Genomic DNA, 16857 nt, shown 5'->3' with positions numbered 1-16857 from the left:
TGGAGATGCTCTCTCTGCTTCCTTAGAACTTCTATGCCTGTCTGGAATTTTCTCCTTCTTTCCTCATCCCTCATTTCCCATCTTTGAGAGCTGACATCAGCTTAGGATAAAGTCAGGCAGATGAACACTGCACTCACAGGGTTCCCAGGTACAATTCCGTGGACTGTGAGGAACAAATGTCCCCTCACTGCTGGACTGAGATAATGAATGTTGGGCCATGTCTGCCTTGTTAACCTATATGCCCTCAGATCCCAAAGTACTGCATGATGCACAGTGGGTCTTACACAAATGTTTGTTCAATGAATGGATGCCCTCCTGTGTCTATAGGACCCTCTGCTTCATGTGTCACACATGAAGCAGGAACTAGAAGACAAATGGGATTCATGGTCATGAACTGAAATGGACTGAACCAGGAGAGCATGGGGCTTCAGCACAGCCCCAGTGGGTAGAAAATAACTTTCCTGTCCTGGGGCTTTATTTTTCATAATACAGTGTGCGTGCGTGTGTACGGTGTGTGTGTGTGTGTGTGTGTGTGTGTGTGTGTGTATGTGTGTGTGATGCACATACTCCTGTGTGTATGATTGCCTGAAGATTAGGGTCAGGACAGTGATACCCATCATGATTCTTGTTTTCTAAGAGATTTTCTTTATTTTTCTTAAGTGTGGTTACTGCTTTCATTGTTCCAGTGGTTTGTGTTTATGGGTGGCAACCATTGTCATACTTGCTGTGCCCAGGAGACTCACAACTAACTCACTTTTAGTATTCTTTTTTTCTGATGAAAGAACTTATGTCAGCATATTAGATGACTCTATTTTTTTTCTAAAAAGAAAATGCAATACCCGTTGCACAGAAACTACTCTCAATTTGGTCACTGTGGGTCCTGGTTTCTTTCTTGCTTTGTTTGTATTTCTCATCACCTCAGGACCTTTTCCCACCTCTCATCTCTCAAGCAGTCAAACAGAGCCTGGGTTGACCAGTAGGAGTTCTATGTCCACACTTACCATGTGCTGGAGATGAGCAGGCGTGGATTCTTTGCCTCTAGGAGCCTGAGCTTCATCATCACCTGGTCACTGAGAGAGGCCTGGTCCAGCCTGCAAGCACAAGAGGAGATGTTTGTTATGGGATTCACCACAGGATCATGAGGCCTCACGGTCCAGGATCCTGGGTTCTGTTTTCTGTAGATGGATCTAGTGAGGGAGCTTATTCCCCAGTCAAAAACCAAAACAACAAACCAGGACAAAGGATGGAGAATAGCAGTCTGAGTAGAGGGATATGTGTCCATGACACACTATTAGGGGACTCTGTTCAGTGTGCAGGGAGATCTGAAGTCAGGATGATGACCTGTGGAACTTTCCAGAGTTGAAATGAGGGGCTGGTTCTTTATACTCCTCACCACAAGTCAGTCATTAGAAACAGACTATCCCAGGGAAGGGAACACAGCCAGAGATGAGGGGACTCTTGTTGGAAAAGGACCACAGAGTAGCCATCAGCGTTCTCAGTGGCTGGAGGTCATGGCCATATTCCCATAGGGATTCTGGATACCTCAAGCTCCTGTAGTGAAACCCCATGGCCCTCCAGGGTGCCATGAACTTCCTCTTTTGGAGCTTTTCCCAACTCTGCTTTTGTCTAGGCTGCTGTCTCCTGTTGGTCTAACCAAGGCCTATTTCTCTATCAGGCCTAGGAGAAGCCCTCTAAGTTACGAGTCCTAATCCACCTCCAAATCCTCCTGTCCCCTATGACCTCAGAGGAATTCTGAAGCACAGGCTGAGACTGCACAGAGCAGATCAAGAGAGCTGACCAAAAAAGCAGACCAAGACAGTGAACCAAGGAGTGGGCCAAGAGAAACCTCCCTGGCTCCCTGAGACACAGACACTGACAGTACAGAGCAGACCACGAGCAGTTCCCAAAGACACAGACAACCATTGTGAGAACTGGATTAAGAGGCAAAGACACTGCCAGTACCAACTGGAGGAAGAGATGGGTAGGAACCAATGCAAGAATTCATCCAACAACCTAAAAAGCAAAATGGTAACATCAGAACCCTTTGGTCATACAACAAGAAGACTTGAGCATCCTACAGCAGAAGAGGGAGAAGAAAAAGATTCTAAATGTAACTTGTAAGACAACCAAGAAAAAACAACCAAACAAACAGTTCAAACAGTTCAAGACTTGAAAACTGAAATAGAGGCAATAAAGAAAACACAAACCGAGGGAATATTAGAAAAGGAAAATCTGGGAAAATGAATGGGAACTACAGATGCAAGTATAGCCAACAGAATATGAGAGATGGAAGAGAGAAATACTATAGAGGAAATAGATTCATTGCTCAAAGAAAATGTTAAATCCAAGAAATTCTTAACACAAAATATCCAGAAAATCTGGCACACCATAAAAAGACCAAACCTAAGAATAATAGGGATAGAAGAAGGAAAAGGAGTCCACCTCAAAGGCACAGAAAATATATTCAACAAAATCATAGAAGAAAACTTTCCCAACCTAAAGAAGGATATCACTTTGAAGGCTCAAGAAACTTAAAGAACACCAAATAAACTGGACCAAAAAATAAAGTCCCCTCATCATATAATAATCAAAATGCAAACCATACACCAGCAAGAATCCCCTCATCTATGGCAATGTTCCCCTCCCTGGGACAGTCTGTTTCCAGTGACTAACTTGTGGGGGAGGGGTATAAATGGCCAACCCCTCATTCCAACTCTGGAAAGTTCCAAAGGTCCTCATCCTGGCTTCAGATCTCCCTGCACACTGACCAACCACACTGAGACTATGTCATGGACTATCTAAAATGTCACCATAGAACCTGTATCCAGTAACTAATAGAAGCAGAGATCCACAGCAGAGCACTCACTGAACTGAGCTCCCAAAGTCCAGTCGAAGAGTGGGAGGAGTAAGAATATGAGCAAAGAGGTTAAGACCATGATGGAAATACCCATTGAAACAGCTTACCTGAGCTAATGGGGGCTCATCAACTCCGGCAGGACAGGGAAGGAACCAGCATAAGACCAAACTAGGCCCTTGGAATGTGGGTGACATTTGTATGGCTGGGGCAGACTGTGAGGCCACTGTACTGGCTTTTGGGAACCCATTCTCTTTCAATGGATATGTTGCTCAGCCTAGATATAGTAGGGCGGGCATTGGACCTTCCCCACAGCAATGTGCTTTACCTTCTCTGAGGAGTAGATGGGGGCTTGGGTAGTGAGTATGTAGAGGGAAAGGGAGGCGGGGGAGGGAGTGGGAACTGGGATTGGTATGTAAAATGGAAAAAGGTAGTGTTTCAAACTAAAATTTAAAAAGAAAATCAAAATAAAAAAGTAAAAAAAAAAACAAAGACAAAAACAAACAAGAAAAAAAAAAAAACAACCCATAATGTGGTATGACATTCCATTTAACAGATGAAAAAACTGAGTTTTAAGAAAGACAGTGACTTGCCCAAGTACTGGGGTATTGGTGGCACAGCTGCTCAGGAGCAAGTGTGACTAGGCATTGTCTGTCCCTTTTCTTTTCTATGTCCTCTTATCTAGTAATGCACCTGTGACCCTTCCCTTGCCTCCTGCCCAGAAGTGAATCCCAGGATTTACTTACCACAGAATTCTGAGGTTGCAGGCAGGATTCCTGAGCCCCTTACACAGCTGCCTCACACCACGGTCTCCCAGGTCATTCAGCTGCAGGTCTAGCTCAGTCAGGCTGGAGCCGGCACTGAGCACTGAGGCCAGGTCCTCACAGCAGCTGGATGTGAGGCCACAGTTGACAAGCCTGCATGGAGATGCTCACCATCAGATTCTCCAGGGATGACTGCTCTTGGGAACTGAGCTCAGGTCTCCCTTGGTGAGCCCTGGCATGTGGTGTTAGCAGCGTTTAGCTCCTTGAGAGCCCTTTCTAGTCTGGGTGGATAATTCCATGCTTCTCACAGCTAAGCTGCAGGAGCAATGCAGTACAGGTTGGGGACCAGTGCTCTGCTGTGATTGTCTATGACTGAGCTCATGGTCTATTTCAAGAGCCAGCTGAAGTGACATTCACCAGCCATAGACTAGGACATAATCTCACTTGTCATGTGAAATCTTAGTAAAGATGGAGTCCATAGAAACAGAGTAGAAGGTGGTTGCTAGGGCAGAGATCAAGGAGGAAATGGGAGATGCCATTCCCTGGGCCTTGACCTTTCTTCCCTCCTGTTTCATTTAACCATCTCCTCTGTGTTCTTCAGCTCTGCTACCCCTTTTCTCAGGATGTTTGCTCCACTGGAGACCTTCTGGGCCTATTGTTAGCAATAGCCGGTGGGGCTCCTCGCTGAATGTCAGTCTCTCATGATCCACAAGAACAGAATCCATTTGTTTATCATAACAAGTCTGGCAGCTGTTACTGGTGTGGTCAAGAATGTTTGGCAAATATTTGAAGAATACTAAGCCTTACCAGAGACCCAGCTTTTGCCTTTGCTCTCCTCACATCCATCCCTGCCTCAGGGAAGAACCCAGGCCAGACTCACCACAATGTTCTAAGATGACATCCAGGGCATCTCAGTGTCCTACAAAGACTCCGCAGTGCATAGTAGCTCATTGGATTCCCACTTAGGTCCAGCTCCTGCAGGCTTCTGGTATAGTTAAGAGTGTAGAAAAGAATCTTCCAACTGGCATTAGTTATAGGGGTCCACCTGGACCTGAGGGAGAGAGAGGGACATGAAGAAATTGATTTATGTGTGTATGGTCTCTGACATGCACAGCCCCACACAGCAGATTATGTTTCTATCTACCTGATCACCAGGCCTCAATCTGCCATCCCAGGATTCACTAGCTTCTACCTGCTCCTTTGCTCCAACATCTGGATCCTTTCCTTTGGGTGGTTCCTCATCTACATCCTTATCATAGCATGCTATTGGCTCATTTTGTGTGTCTGTATCTGATGAATCTAGGGTGTGAACAAGTGGCTGGCATATTTTCCATATAATCTATAGTACCCAGCACAGGCCCTGGCACAAAGAGGGACCTTGGTAATTCTGATGGCCTCTTCATTTATTGTTGTTTTTATTGAGCTATACATTTTTTCTGTTCCCTTCCCTCTCCTCTTCTCCTCTGCCCTAGCCTGTGACCCCCATGCTCCAAATTTGCTCTTGTCTTTTTCTCTTTCCTATGTGGACCCATGTATGTCTCTCTTAGGTTAGGGTCCTCTTTGCTGTCTAGGTTCTCTGTGGTTATGGATTGTAGGTTGGTTTTTCTTTGCTTTATGTCTAAAAGCCACTTATGAGTGAGTACATATTATACTTGTCTTTCTGGGTTACCTCACTCAATATGGTTTTTTCTAGACCCACCCACTTGACTGCAAATTTCACGATGTCATTATTTTTTACTGCTGTGTAGTACTCCACTGTATAAATGTACCACTTTTTCTTTATTCATTCTTCTGTTGAGGGACATCTAGATTTTTCCTGGTTCTGACTATTATGAATAATGCTGCTATGAACATAGTTGAGCATATGTCTTTGTGGTATGATTGAACATGCTTTGGGTATATACCCCAAAGTGGTATTGCTGGGTCTTGAGGTAGATTGCTTCCTAATTTTCTGAGAAATTGTCATACTGTTTTCCAAAGCAACGGTACAAGTTTAGAAGATCTTTACCAACCCCACATTGGATAGAGGACTTATCTCCAAAATATACAAAGAACTCAAGAATCTTGACATCAAAAGAACATATAATCCAGCAAAAAATGAGGTACAGACCTAAACAGAGAACTCTCAATAGACAAATGTCAAATGGCTGAAATACACTTATGGAAATGCTCAACATTCTTAGCCATCAGAGAAATGCAAATCAAAACAATGCTGAGATTCCATATTATACCTGTCAGAATGGCCAGGATGAAAAACAATGATGCCAGCTTATATCATCTAGAGAGGAGAGAGACACAAACTGATACTGAGTCACCACTTCTTCACAGTGATAGGGGACCCTGGAAGTGGAGGTCTACATTACTGCTGATTTTGGTGGGAAGCTAGGAAGCCTTCTAGCTGAGTGCTAGGCCCATGTTGCCTTCACTGACATATACAAGGAAGTCATTTGGGCAGGGAAAAGATAGGCACTCTAACGGATATGCCTTCTGAGGTGATGGTGGGAAGACCTCAGAGCCAAGGTCATTGTCATGGGGAGAAGGGATGATGCCTGCAGGAGCTGAATGAGCAGTCTTTCAGAGAGAAAGTATGGTAAGAGAGAGGATCCGTAACTGTGGGCCATTTGAACCTTGTGAAGGGTGAAGAAGATTTGAATCAGAGAAGGTAGGTGGTCCTTACCCAGGCATAGGGAGAGATAAAAGCTTATCGCATAGTCAAGTACACAGAGGCAAATAGAGAAAGGTGGTCAGATTCAACAATTACATGTCACTGGTGACCTGTATCCTGCTGTCCTGAAAACAGCTAAGAGTGTTACTGATGCTCAGAACATGTGTGTGCATGGGATCCACAGGGAAGCTGGAGAGAGAGCTAAGTATGGATACTCACAGAACCATCCTGGGGGCCGTCAGCATTGGTCCCTGTTGTCCACAATCGTTCAGCTGAAGCCTCTTCACATGGCAGCAGAACTTAATACAGAAGGTGACCACCATGAGCTCCACGTCTGTCTGGACCACCAGGTGCTTCATGTTTGTCAGGAACCTTGGGTGTAGCATATCCACTGGGGCATGTGCCCTCGTTTCTTGATAGTTGTGCATCACATCTGTCAGGAGCTTTTTCTCCTGAATCTCATACAGACAATGGAGTAAACCCAGGGAATATGGTTGATGGTACAGGGCTTCTTCTAGGATGTGCCACTGCAGGTACAACCATGTCTTCCAAGGAAACCTGCAGGCAAAGATCTTATACAACTCTCTCATTCCGTTTTTACTTAAAAGACCAAATAGGAAGCGCATGGTGGGTGTCTCAAACAGGTCTCGTCTTCCATACACTTCTATCAGTTTTTCCACGATTTTGTAGCTTTCCATATCACTGTATCTCTCCTCACTATCGCCCAAGATGTAGGACATTGCTGCAAAGAATTCCTGGAGACACAAGTGGGCAAAACTGTAAGTCAGAGAGCTGGTTTGCTTTTGAAGGAGACCAAACTTCAGGAAAGCGGCAATGACATCCTCAGCTAAACCTTGCTTCTGGAGATCTAATTCGCTGAACAGGGTCCTTCTCCGGCAGATCCCCTCAGCAGCCAGTGAGCAGAGTCTTCTGAGATGGGTCCTGAGTTGCTGGACTGGTATTGTCTGGGAAAGGTATTTCAGGCAGAGGGCTGTGGTGGTCTGTGAGGTCAGGGAGAGGTCTTCTCCCTGATCCATCTGCTGCTTCAGGCAGGTGCAGACCAGCCAGGACACCCAGGGCACCAGGCATAGTGTTGAGAGCACTGGGTTTGATTTAACCAAGCTAACAGCTTTGTTTGCTTCTCTTTTTCCTGTGAAATATTTGTGCATATATTCCTTCTGTCCAGACTCAGAGAATCCCAGGACTTCCACCCAATGTGGCTGCCCCAAAGAAGGAATTATCATTTGAATATCTGTGGTCCGAACTGTGAGCAGCAAGGAAGCCCCAGGCAGGATGGATTTCTTGAGCAAACTGCCCAGCAGTGTGTGCACAGGCTGATGCTGGTTCCAGTGTAGACAGAGTTCAGGATTCTGTTCTTCCAAGACCCATGCTGGCTCATCTATGCCATCTAGGATGAAGAGCAGCTTCTCAGGGTGAGACAGTATCTGCCTGATGGGAGTTGTGGGTACAGCCTGGTCTTTTGCTATGAACTCAGCCAGACTCAGTTGCTTGTACTGGGCCAGCTCTCTGCAGCTGAAGTAGAAGACATGCTGGAAGCGATCCCTGTAGAGCTGGCCTTTCCCCCATGCTCTCCTCACCTGCTTGGCCAGTGTTGACTTCCCAATGCCAGCAGCTCCCTCTAATACTATTAATTGAGACTCTTCCTGGGAGTCTGGGCTTAGGCCAAATAAGTCTTGGATCTCAATCAGATGTCCACTCTCCTCTCCTTTATTTTTACGCCACCTTTTCCAGACAAAGGTGTCCTTGCCTCTTGGGCAAGATTTTTGTAGAATTAGTAGCTGTGTGTAATTTTGGAGCAAATCCTCAGTTTTCCTTTTCCAGGATGCAGTGTGGCAGAGATCTTCTCTTCCTTTGTTCTTATGTATTTCTGAAATGAATCATAAATTAGGGAAGAATGATGGAGCATAAGTGTACACTGTTGCGTTGTTATTTCATTCTTTCTTTCCTTCCTCTCTTCCTTTCACCCTTCAACAACTGGATGAATCTTGGCATCTGTCTACGCTGTGCAGCAGACTGGTTGTGGGTGCTGGGATATTCTGAACAGTGCAGCACAAAGAACGTGAGCTTTAGAGTAGAAGAGTCTAGTTCAAGTTTCACTTGACTAATTAATATGGCTGTGTGATTTCATTCACGCTTTAGATATTTATTAATGTGTTACTCTGTGCCAGACCTGGTCTACTGGTAGAGAATAAAGGGTGAGTTCACAGACACAGCTTTGTCCTCATTCCGTCCGTGTGATGATCCACTAGCTCGATGAAGCTTAACTTTTTCCACCTGTAATTTGGGGCCTGTGATATCTACTGCAGGAAGCCACAGAGTACTGGGTAAGATTATAGATAGTGGAGTGAATGTATGTTCTTGACAGATCCCATTGGCCCCCACCATTGCAGTCCTGACAGCATCAGTCTGTAAGTCCTGAGATTGTGGGTCTGAAGGGGTGGCCTTGGGATACTTAAGAGTTCATGTTTCAGGACATAAACTATGTCCCTTCTCCCTAGGCCTGGCAACACCAGGCATATTTTGTACTGCTTTTCAGCTATCGTAGGTAACAACAAACCTCGCTTGTGATTACCGTTTGAATGTCTTTATTACCTACTAAAATTCTGTCGATAGTGTGGCAGCAAGGGGACAAGGGCCTAGTGTGATCCATTAGAGTCATGGGGGCAGGCCCCTTATTAGTTGACCAATACTTTTCTTCTAGGAATGGGCAAGTTGTTGTTGGAAGGGGTTCCCTTTCTCTCCTGCAGGCACCTGCTCGACTGTATTTATATATTTTAAAAAAGCAGAGCAGTCATGGTCTCTATTCTTGGTCTTCAAACTCCAGAAGTATAGTTAAAAATACAAGTTCCAAAAAACCAAACAAAAACCCAACCACCCAAACACACAAACAAAACAGCCACTAAGCATGGTTGTAGTCATGACTCAGATGACAGAGGCAGGAGAATCAAGAGCTCAGGGCCAGCTTTTCTATATAGTGAATTTGAACATCCTGGGGTGCAATCAGTCAGTCAATCAATCAAACAAACAGACAACAAAAATACCCCAAATCATCCAGTTTCTGTTCCCTATCTTGGCAATGAAAAGCAAACTAACACATCTGCTCTTGATGGAACCTGCTCCACAGTTTGCACAGCATACTTTGCTGGCTTCCCCACTCCAAAAACTCCATTCGAGGAATCCTCTTTCCAGGTGGATCTAAACACAGATCTCCTCTCAGCATCTTCTTTGGGAGGAACTCAGATAAGATAGACAGGAGGATTCCCCATGGACCAGAATCCAATCTTCAGCACCTGCTGGCTTCCCATAGTACAAGGCAGTAGCGTGTCCTGTCTTCCCCAGGGTGCTGCAGAAAATTTGGTGAGAGCACAGAGTGCAGCATCAATTAGCCCTTGAGAGACTGGCTTCAGGGGCCAACTTGCATCTGAAATCAGGATCTCTAGATCCGCTCCCATTGTCTTCTGTAGGAAGACATCTAACATCTCCTGAGTGCAGCAGGCACTCGGGTCTGTGGTCAAGGTCTGCCTGGCTCAGGCCATGCCTGCTGAGGTGCCAAGAGAGGGCTCCGCTCTTGCTCGCCCATGCTCTCCAAGACCTCCCGGGTGGAACGTATCTGTCACCGCGCACACTTCAAAATCATCTCCAGTTTTGTCACACTTTAAAAATATCTGGGGCAGGCCGGGCGGTGGTGGCGCACGCCTTTAATCCCAGCACTCGGGAGGCAGAGGCAGGCGGATCTCTGTGAGTTCGAGGCCAGCCTGGTCTACAAGAGCTAGTTCCAGGACAGGCTCTAAAAAAGCTGCAGAGAAAGCCTGTCTTGAAAAACCAAAAAAAAAAAAAAAAAAAAAAAAAAAAAAATCTGGGGCAGAAAGTTAACGCGGTTGAAGAAAAAGTGTATGGACTAGAATTTGGGTCCCTAGAACTCCTTTACACGCTGCACTTGCATTGTGGCCCCTGGTATTCCAGGCTCAGAAAGTTGAGTCAAAGGATCCACAGAGCAAGATGGCTAGGTAGACTTGTTCCACTGACAAGCTCTGGGTTTGGATGAGAGCCTCTGCTTCGAGGCATATGGGAGAACAACTGAGGAAAATTCTAAACATCAATTTAGAGTGCTTACAAGCTCACATTACAACCCCCATATATGTGTGTCCCAACACATGAAAAGATGCACATACATGTATGCAAACCACAATGTACACATAGAAAGAAGAAAAGACCAATAAAGAATCCGCAGAAAATGGATGAAAATGAAAAATATCCTACTTACTGAGGTAACATGCCTAGAGAGACAACTGCCACATTTTTCCTGTTATATATGAATCATATGACATATGATCATATATTATGTATATGATCCATATATTTAGATTTCAATGTTTAATTTGTTATTTTTAAAGTTTCTTTTCAGTTAAATTTTGAGAATTTCCTATAACCGTACCATATTTACATCATTTCCACCTTTCTTCTTCTCTCCCCATTTCCTCCTGTGTTCCCCCCTCCCTCTCAAATTCTCCTTTTCTTTAATGTTTGTTCCATCCATGCACAATACATACATACATACATACATACATACCATACCATACATCCACACAAACACACACACATTCTGCCGAATCTAATTAGTGGTGTTGTTATACATTTAATGCTAACCACTTGGGACTGGAACCTACAAGGTACATCTCTGGCGAAGACAGAGTCTCCCTCTCTCAGCATCCATTAATTGTCTGTAGCTTTTCATCTAGGGGCAGGGCCGTGCGAGATTTATTTGGAGTGTCTCTCAAGGTAACAAGGCCAAGAGAGGGCTAGGGTAAAAAGGCCTTAGAGGGTGCAGAGAGAGTAGAACCTTTGTGATGTGGAAATGTTTAAGTGACGTTTAGGTGATTCAAGGCTGAAGCGAGGACAGAGATTGTTTGAAGGGGGAGAGGAGTGGGTGGCGATGGGTAAAGGGAAACTAACAATGCACCAGAGACCCTATGGAAACTCACCGCTTTGTAAGCTCATCAACAATATACCTTAAGTAAATGCAGGGTAGTGAGCAAAGGGTGCAGTGTACTTCCCCCTGAAGACATGAGTTACTAAAAAGAAATCCACATCAGAAACAGAACCAACAAAAGAAGCCCATATGCCCCGGTGTCACTGCAGTAACGAGATGAAAGGTCAAGGCTGTATTTGCTCCCTCCCAGTTAAATCGTCTCATCGAAATGTCCTCCAGTGCTCTACCACCATCCCTTGCTGCATCAGAGGGCCCTAGAGGCACAGTCCCCACCTGCACGGACAGAAGAGGTGAATGGCTGCTTTCCTGGTTGGACAGCTCTGCTCTCTAGGCCCTAGGTTCAGAGACACTTCCCCCATCCATTGCCCACCCATCACAACCCCAGCAGCTGGTAAGCCAGCAAGTCTCCTGCTGTCAGGCTGCTCTACCACTATCCCAAGCTGCATCAGAGGGACCCAGAGGCACAGCCCCCACCTGCACCAACAGGAGGATGAACTGAGTGGCTGCTCTCCTAGTTGGATAGCCCTGCTCTCTAGGCCCTAGGACTGGGCGCATTTCCTGTGACCCTCCCCCACCCATCTAAGGTCCTGCAATAGCTAAGCACCTGTAGGAATAAAACCATCAAGATGAAGTCTCAGTTCTGAACATTTATGCTCCAAGTACAAGGGCACCCACATTTGTAAAGGAAACATTACTGAAGCTTAAAGTACACACCAAAACCTCACACACTAATAGTGAGAGACTTCAACACCCCACTCTCACCAATGGACAGGTCTGCCAGACAGAAACTTAATAGAGAAATGAGTGAACCAACAGATGTTATGACTCAAATGGACTTAATAGACGTCTATAGAACATTTCACCCAAACACAAAATAATAATATGCCTTCTTCTTAGCACCTCATGGAACCTTCTCTAAAACTGACCATATACTCGGTCACAAAGCAAATCTCAACAAATACAAAGAAATTGGAATAACCCCCTGTATCTTATTGGATCACCACGGCTCAAAGTTAGAACTCAACAACAACACTAATTGCAGAAAGCCCACAAACTCATGGAAACTGAACAATGCCCAACTGAATCACCACTGTGCCAAGGAAGAAATAAAAAAGATATTAAAGACTTCCTAGAATTCAACAAATGGGAAGCATAAGTGATTGTGTTTATTGGAGAGACAGTGGTAGGAGCCAGGCAACCAAATCTGGGGTCCTTCCTGCTTAGCTTCATACCCTTCTCTATCGTCTTATGGGGAGAAAGACACTCTCACAAGTGCTACTTGGAAACGGTCCTGCTCTGGGACCATGAAGTTCGCACACCTGTCCTGGTTCTACACAAGTGCTCCCTATGAGTCTCTATTCCTCTCTGAGCCTCAGCTCCCTCTCTTGTGGCTCTGAGCTTCTATACCACACGGTTGCAAGCTATAATAACGGCATCAGCAATCACACGGGCTTGCATTTATAATTACTCAACATTTATTGAATATTAGATAGTTTAATATTCAATGTGGATTATCATATACTCTCACAGTCCAAGGAGCCCAGATGGAAACATCAAGAAAGGCTGTAATCTGCCTCTGCTCAGTTTCAAAGTCTGGGCTTGTAAGTTCATTGTCACTAAGTGCTGCTCTTGGGAGCTGGCTTGAGCCCTGTGTCAGCCTCCTCAATGGCTGTCGCTCCCCACTACAGCGTCTGCGTGCTTCTCTGGTTGTGAGGATGGCCTGGAATGCACTGGTGTGGAAGACCAGAGTGGCTTAGCGTTCAGTTATTCCCTTCTGCAAGCCTTCCTGTTCCAGGCTTTCCTGGGCCTGTGAACTCTTTCGACAGAGGTTATCTTGCCTATGGAAACCCTGGCAGGAGGGTTCAGTGGTGATTTTTGGGTTACAGAAGTGGTGGATTGGGGTCTTTGATGTACTTACTTAGCATCCAGTCCTCCTCTGACAGAGAAAAGGGCCCCTGTAGCTCCAGGTCCATCTGTTTGCAAGTGTGGTGGGAGGGGTCCAAGAGTTACGGAGCCTTATGTTGAGCCTCTCTGTGTCACTTCTGAGACTGAGCTGCTCCTGTGTTGACAGCCCTCAGATATGGCCTGGACATACAGCTCTTTCCCATGCAGCTTCAGGGCTTCCTTCTGTTGTTGCACCAACCAGGAGGCCAGTGAATTCTTGTCTTTACAAGCCTTTCCTGTGCTGGGAAAGGGTGTTTGACCAGAACTAAGGGAGGAGAGCTGGAAATAAAAGAAAGAGGGGAGCAGCCTCTATAGGGACAGACTGTCCTCTAATCAGAGCAGCTGAAGGACTCAGGTCTCTCCTGGGGATAGAGACTGTGTCCAGGTGAAGTGCTTGGGCTTCATAGAGTAGAAGAGGGAGCTCTGGTAGGGAAGTTTACCAGTGGATGTGTTCTCTAGAGTTTCGTGAATGGTGCCAGTGGATGTTTTCGTTGCTGTGTTGGCTTTCCTGTCAGGCAGTTGTGCTGATCATTGTATTGAGTCAGGGGCACTCAGTTTGTCTAAGGTTTCTTCTTTAGGTTAATAGGTCATTTATCTGTCCCTAAGGGCAAATAAAAAGAAGAGGAGGCGCACTCTTTCATTGGTTGCTTCCTGTGGGAGGGAGAAGATGGAGGTGGTAGTAGGCTCTGTCCCTAGGGTTTAAGGGGCATAGGTTGGGTGACTTCATGAAACAGGAAAAGAGTTTTAGCTTGATCTTCTGCAGTGGATCCTGTGATCGCTGTCATTCAGTCCTGGAGAAACCTGTGAAAACAGTTAATAGACAGAGCTATAGTGAGCAAGATGAGATCGAAGACAGGGGACTCAGTAAGCTCCAACCCAGGGTAGCCGTTGTCCTAATGTGAATCCAGTGATGGCAGTGATTTGATCCAGGAGGAACTTGTGTAAAACTTTTAAAGGATATGGAAAAATGGAAGGATGAGGATAAGGAGGAATGGAGAGATCAAGGGGAGGAGCCAGAGTGGGAGGGAACTAAAAGCCCACCCTTAGAAAGATGACTGTCACTGAATCTTTATCTGGTCCTTAATTAAGTCTTGGGGACCTGCCAAACAGCTTGGGTTTGTTGGTGCAGAAGCAGCGCTGTCCCTGGAGGAGGGCACAGTTCCCACCACCAACCGCAGACAGGAGATCTAGGTCTCTAACTTTGGAGAACCACAGCAGCAATGACTTGTCTCAGGCCTAACCATGGAAAATGATGGAGAAGGGGGAGTGGGAAGGTGGCATCTGGAGAGTGGAGGGTGGGGAAATGTAGGGATGGGAAAGCAAGAGGATGGAAGGATGCAGGACATTCCCACTTAACACCTTCCTGCTCAGGACCCTTATTCCTGCAGCTTCATGTCAGACAGGAGAGAGGAGGGTGTAGGATAGGCTATGACAGGAGCAGACACATGAAGCATACAGGGAAATCCAGTGACCTCAGCCCACCAGTGGCCTGCAGATTCTCCAAGCAGGGGTGGAACCTGGGCCCTGGCTCTCAGGACTGTCAAGTTGGGAACATAGGCCCCAGCCCCTCGCATCTATCCCAGCCCCTCATGCCTGGTCTGGACTCCAAATCCCAGAAGGCCAGGTCCTGACCCCTCCATGGGGGTGGAGTCAGGACTACTCCCCAGGGTATTGTTATTTCAACTGGGCAAAGACGTGTTAATTTGCTTATGTTGTAGATTTGAGCCAGTCTAAACCAGCTTGAACTGGTCTGAACCGGTTTGAACCGGCCTGAACTGGTTTGAACCGGTCTCGACCGATCTGAACCAGTTTCAACCGGTGTAAACCGGTTTGATCTGGTCTGAACTGGTCTAAACCGATTTGAACTGGCCTGAACCAGTTTGAACCATCCCGAACCAGTTTGATCCGGTTTGATCCAGTTTGAGCCAGTTAAAACTGGTTTGATCCGGTCTAAACTGGTTTTATCCAGTCTGAACCGGTCTAAACCAGTCTCAATCGGCCTGAGCCAGTTGAAACTGGTCCAGACTGGTTTCAACTGGTCTAAACTGGTTTGATCTGCTCTGAACCGGTCTAAACCTGTCTAAACTGGTCTTAACCGGTTTGATCTGGTCTGAACCAGTTTGAACTGGTCCGAACTAGTTTAAACTGGTCTCGGCCAGTCTGAACCGGTCTCAGCCGGTCTAAACCAGTTTGATCTGGTCTGAACCGATCTGAACCAGTTTGAACCGGCATGAACCGGTTTGAACCTGTCTCGACCGGTCCGAACCGGTTTCAACCGGTCTAAACCGGTTTGAACTGGTCTAAACTGGATTGGTCTGGTCTGAACCGGTTTGAATCAGTCTGAACCAGTTTGATCCAGTATGAACCGGTCTGAACCAGCCTGAACCAGTTTAAACCGGTCTGAACCGGCCTGAACTGGTTTGAACAGGTCTCAACCGGCCTGAACCGGTTTTGACCATTCTAAACCAGTTTGATCCTGTCTAAACCAGTCTGAACCGGTTTGAGCCGGCTTGAACTGGTCTTGACTGGTCTGAACTGGTTTTAACCAGTCTAAGCCAGTTTGATCCGGTCTGTACAGGTCTGAACCAGTTTCGACCATTCTGAACTGGTTTCAACTGGTCTAAACCGGTCTGATCTGGTCTGAACCGGTTTGAACCGGTCTGAACCGGTCTTGACTGGTCTGAACTTGTCTAAACCGGTTTGAATGGGTGTGAACCGGCCTGAACCAGTTTGAACCAGTCTCGTCCTGTCTGAATCAGTCTCGACTCGTCTAAACCGGTTTGAACTGGTCTGAACTCGTTTGAATTGGTTTGAACAGGTCTAGACTGGTGTGAACCATTTTGAACCTGCCTGAATCATGCATTTATTATAGGTTATGGCCATCATGGGTATACCTGCACAAATAAAGACAGATAATGGTCCAGCATATGTTTCTAAGTAAATGAAACAGTTTTTTTCTTATTATAATATTAAGCATATTACAGGTATACCAAACAATACTATAGTTCAGGCAGTTATAGAAAAATCAAATCAAACTATAAAGGATATGCAAAACAAACAGAAAGAGACAGAAAATACCTCCAAAAATAGATTGCATAAATGCTTCATTAACCTTCAATTTTCTTAATGCTAATGAGAAAGAAACAAGAGCACTGAGAGACATTGGATAACAGAAAAAACTTCTGAATTAAATTAGCTGGTATATTTCAAGGATGTGCTGACTTCACAATGGAATCCAGGAGATGTGCTATGTTAGGGAAAGGGTTTTGCTCTTGTTTCCATGGGAGAAGAAAAGCTATGGATACCACCAAAATTAATAAAGATTCAGTTTGGAAAAGAGAAACCTCTTGAAAAAGAGAAATGACAGCTCATCTACAGAGGTGATAATTCTACCTCTGATCAAGATACTTATACATTTTTTTACATTTTGAGGTCATTGTCCTCATTTGTTGCACAGTTGTTTAAAGACTGTTTAATATTCTAATATGAAGTCTTAGTCTTTAAGCTATATATGTATTAAGAATTATAGGTCAATAGTCATTCATATTTGTCATGCTTATAGTTAGACTAATCAGGTTCTTTAGATATACTGAGATTGTGTTCTGCATAGATAGGTAAT

At 45.4% G+C, this 16857-nt stretch overlaps 1 protein-coding gene across 1 annotated transcript in view; it reads right to left on the bottom strand.

Moving 5' to 3' along the window:
* The window catches only part of LOC119813649 (NACHT, LRR and PYD domains-containing protein 1a-like), a 32727-nt gene extending 17251 nt beyond the window's left edge, over positions 1 to 15476 (bottom strand). Inside the window, exons 1-5 of the mRNA XM_038329045.1 lie at positions 13213 to 15476; positions 6503 to 8171; positions 4499 to 4669; positions 3601 to 3771; positions 1002 to 1091 (exon numbers count right to left, since the gene is read on the bottom strand). Of these exons, the coding sequence (XP_038184973.1) occupies positions 1002 to 1091; positions 3601 to 3771; positions 4499 to 4669; positions 6503 to 8171; positions 13213 to 13267 (2156 nt within the window). The 5' untranslated portion in view covers positions 13268 to 15476. The remainder of the gene's footprint in view (positions 1 to 1001; positions 1092 to 3600; positions 3772 to 4498; positions 4670 to 6502; positions 8172 to 13212) is intronic.
* Positions 15477 to 16857: the final 1381 nt, after the last annotated feature.

Source organism: Arvicola amphibius, chromosome 4 (assembly GCF_903992535.2).
Source record: "Arvicola amphibius chromosome 4, mArvAmp1.2, whole genome shotgun sequence".
NCBI lineage: Eukaryota > Metazoa > Chordata > Mammalia > Rodentia > Cricetidae > Arvicola > Arvicola amphibius.
Note: the sequence above shows the minus strand (reverse complement) of the source record. Positions and strands in the feature narration are given on the sequence as shown.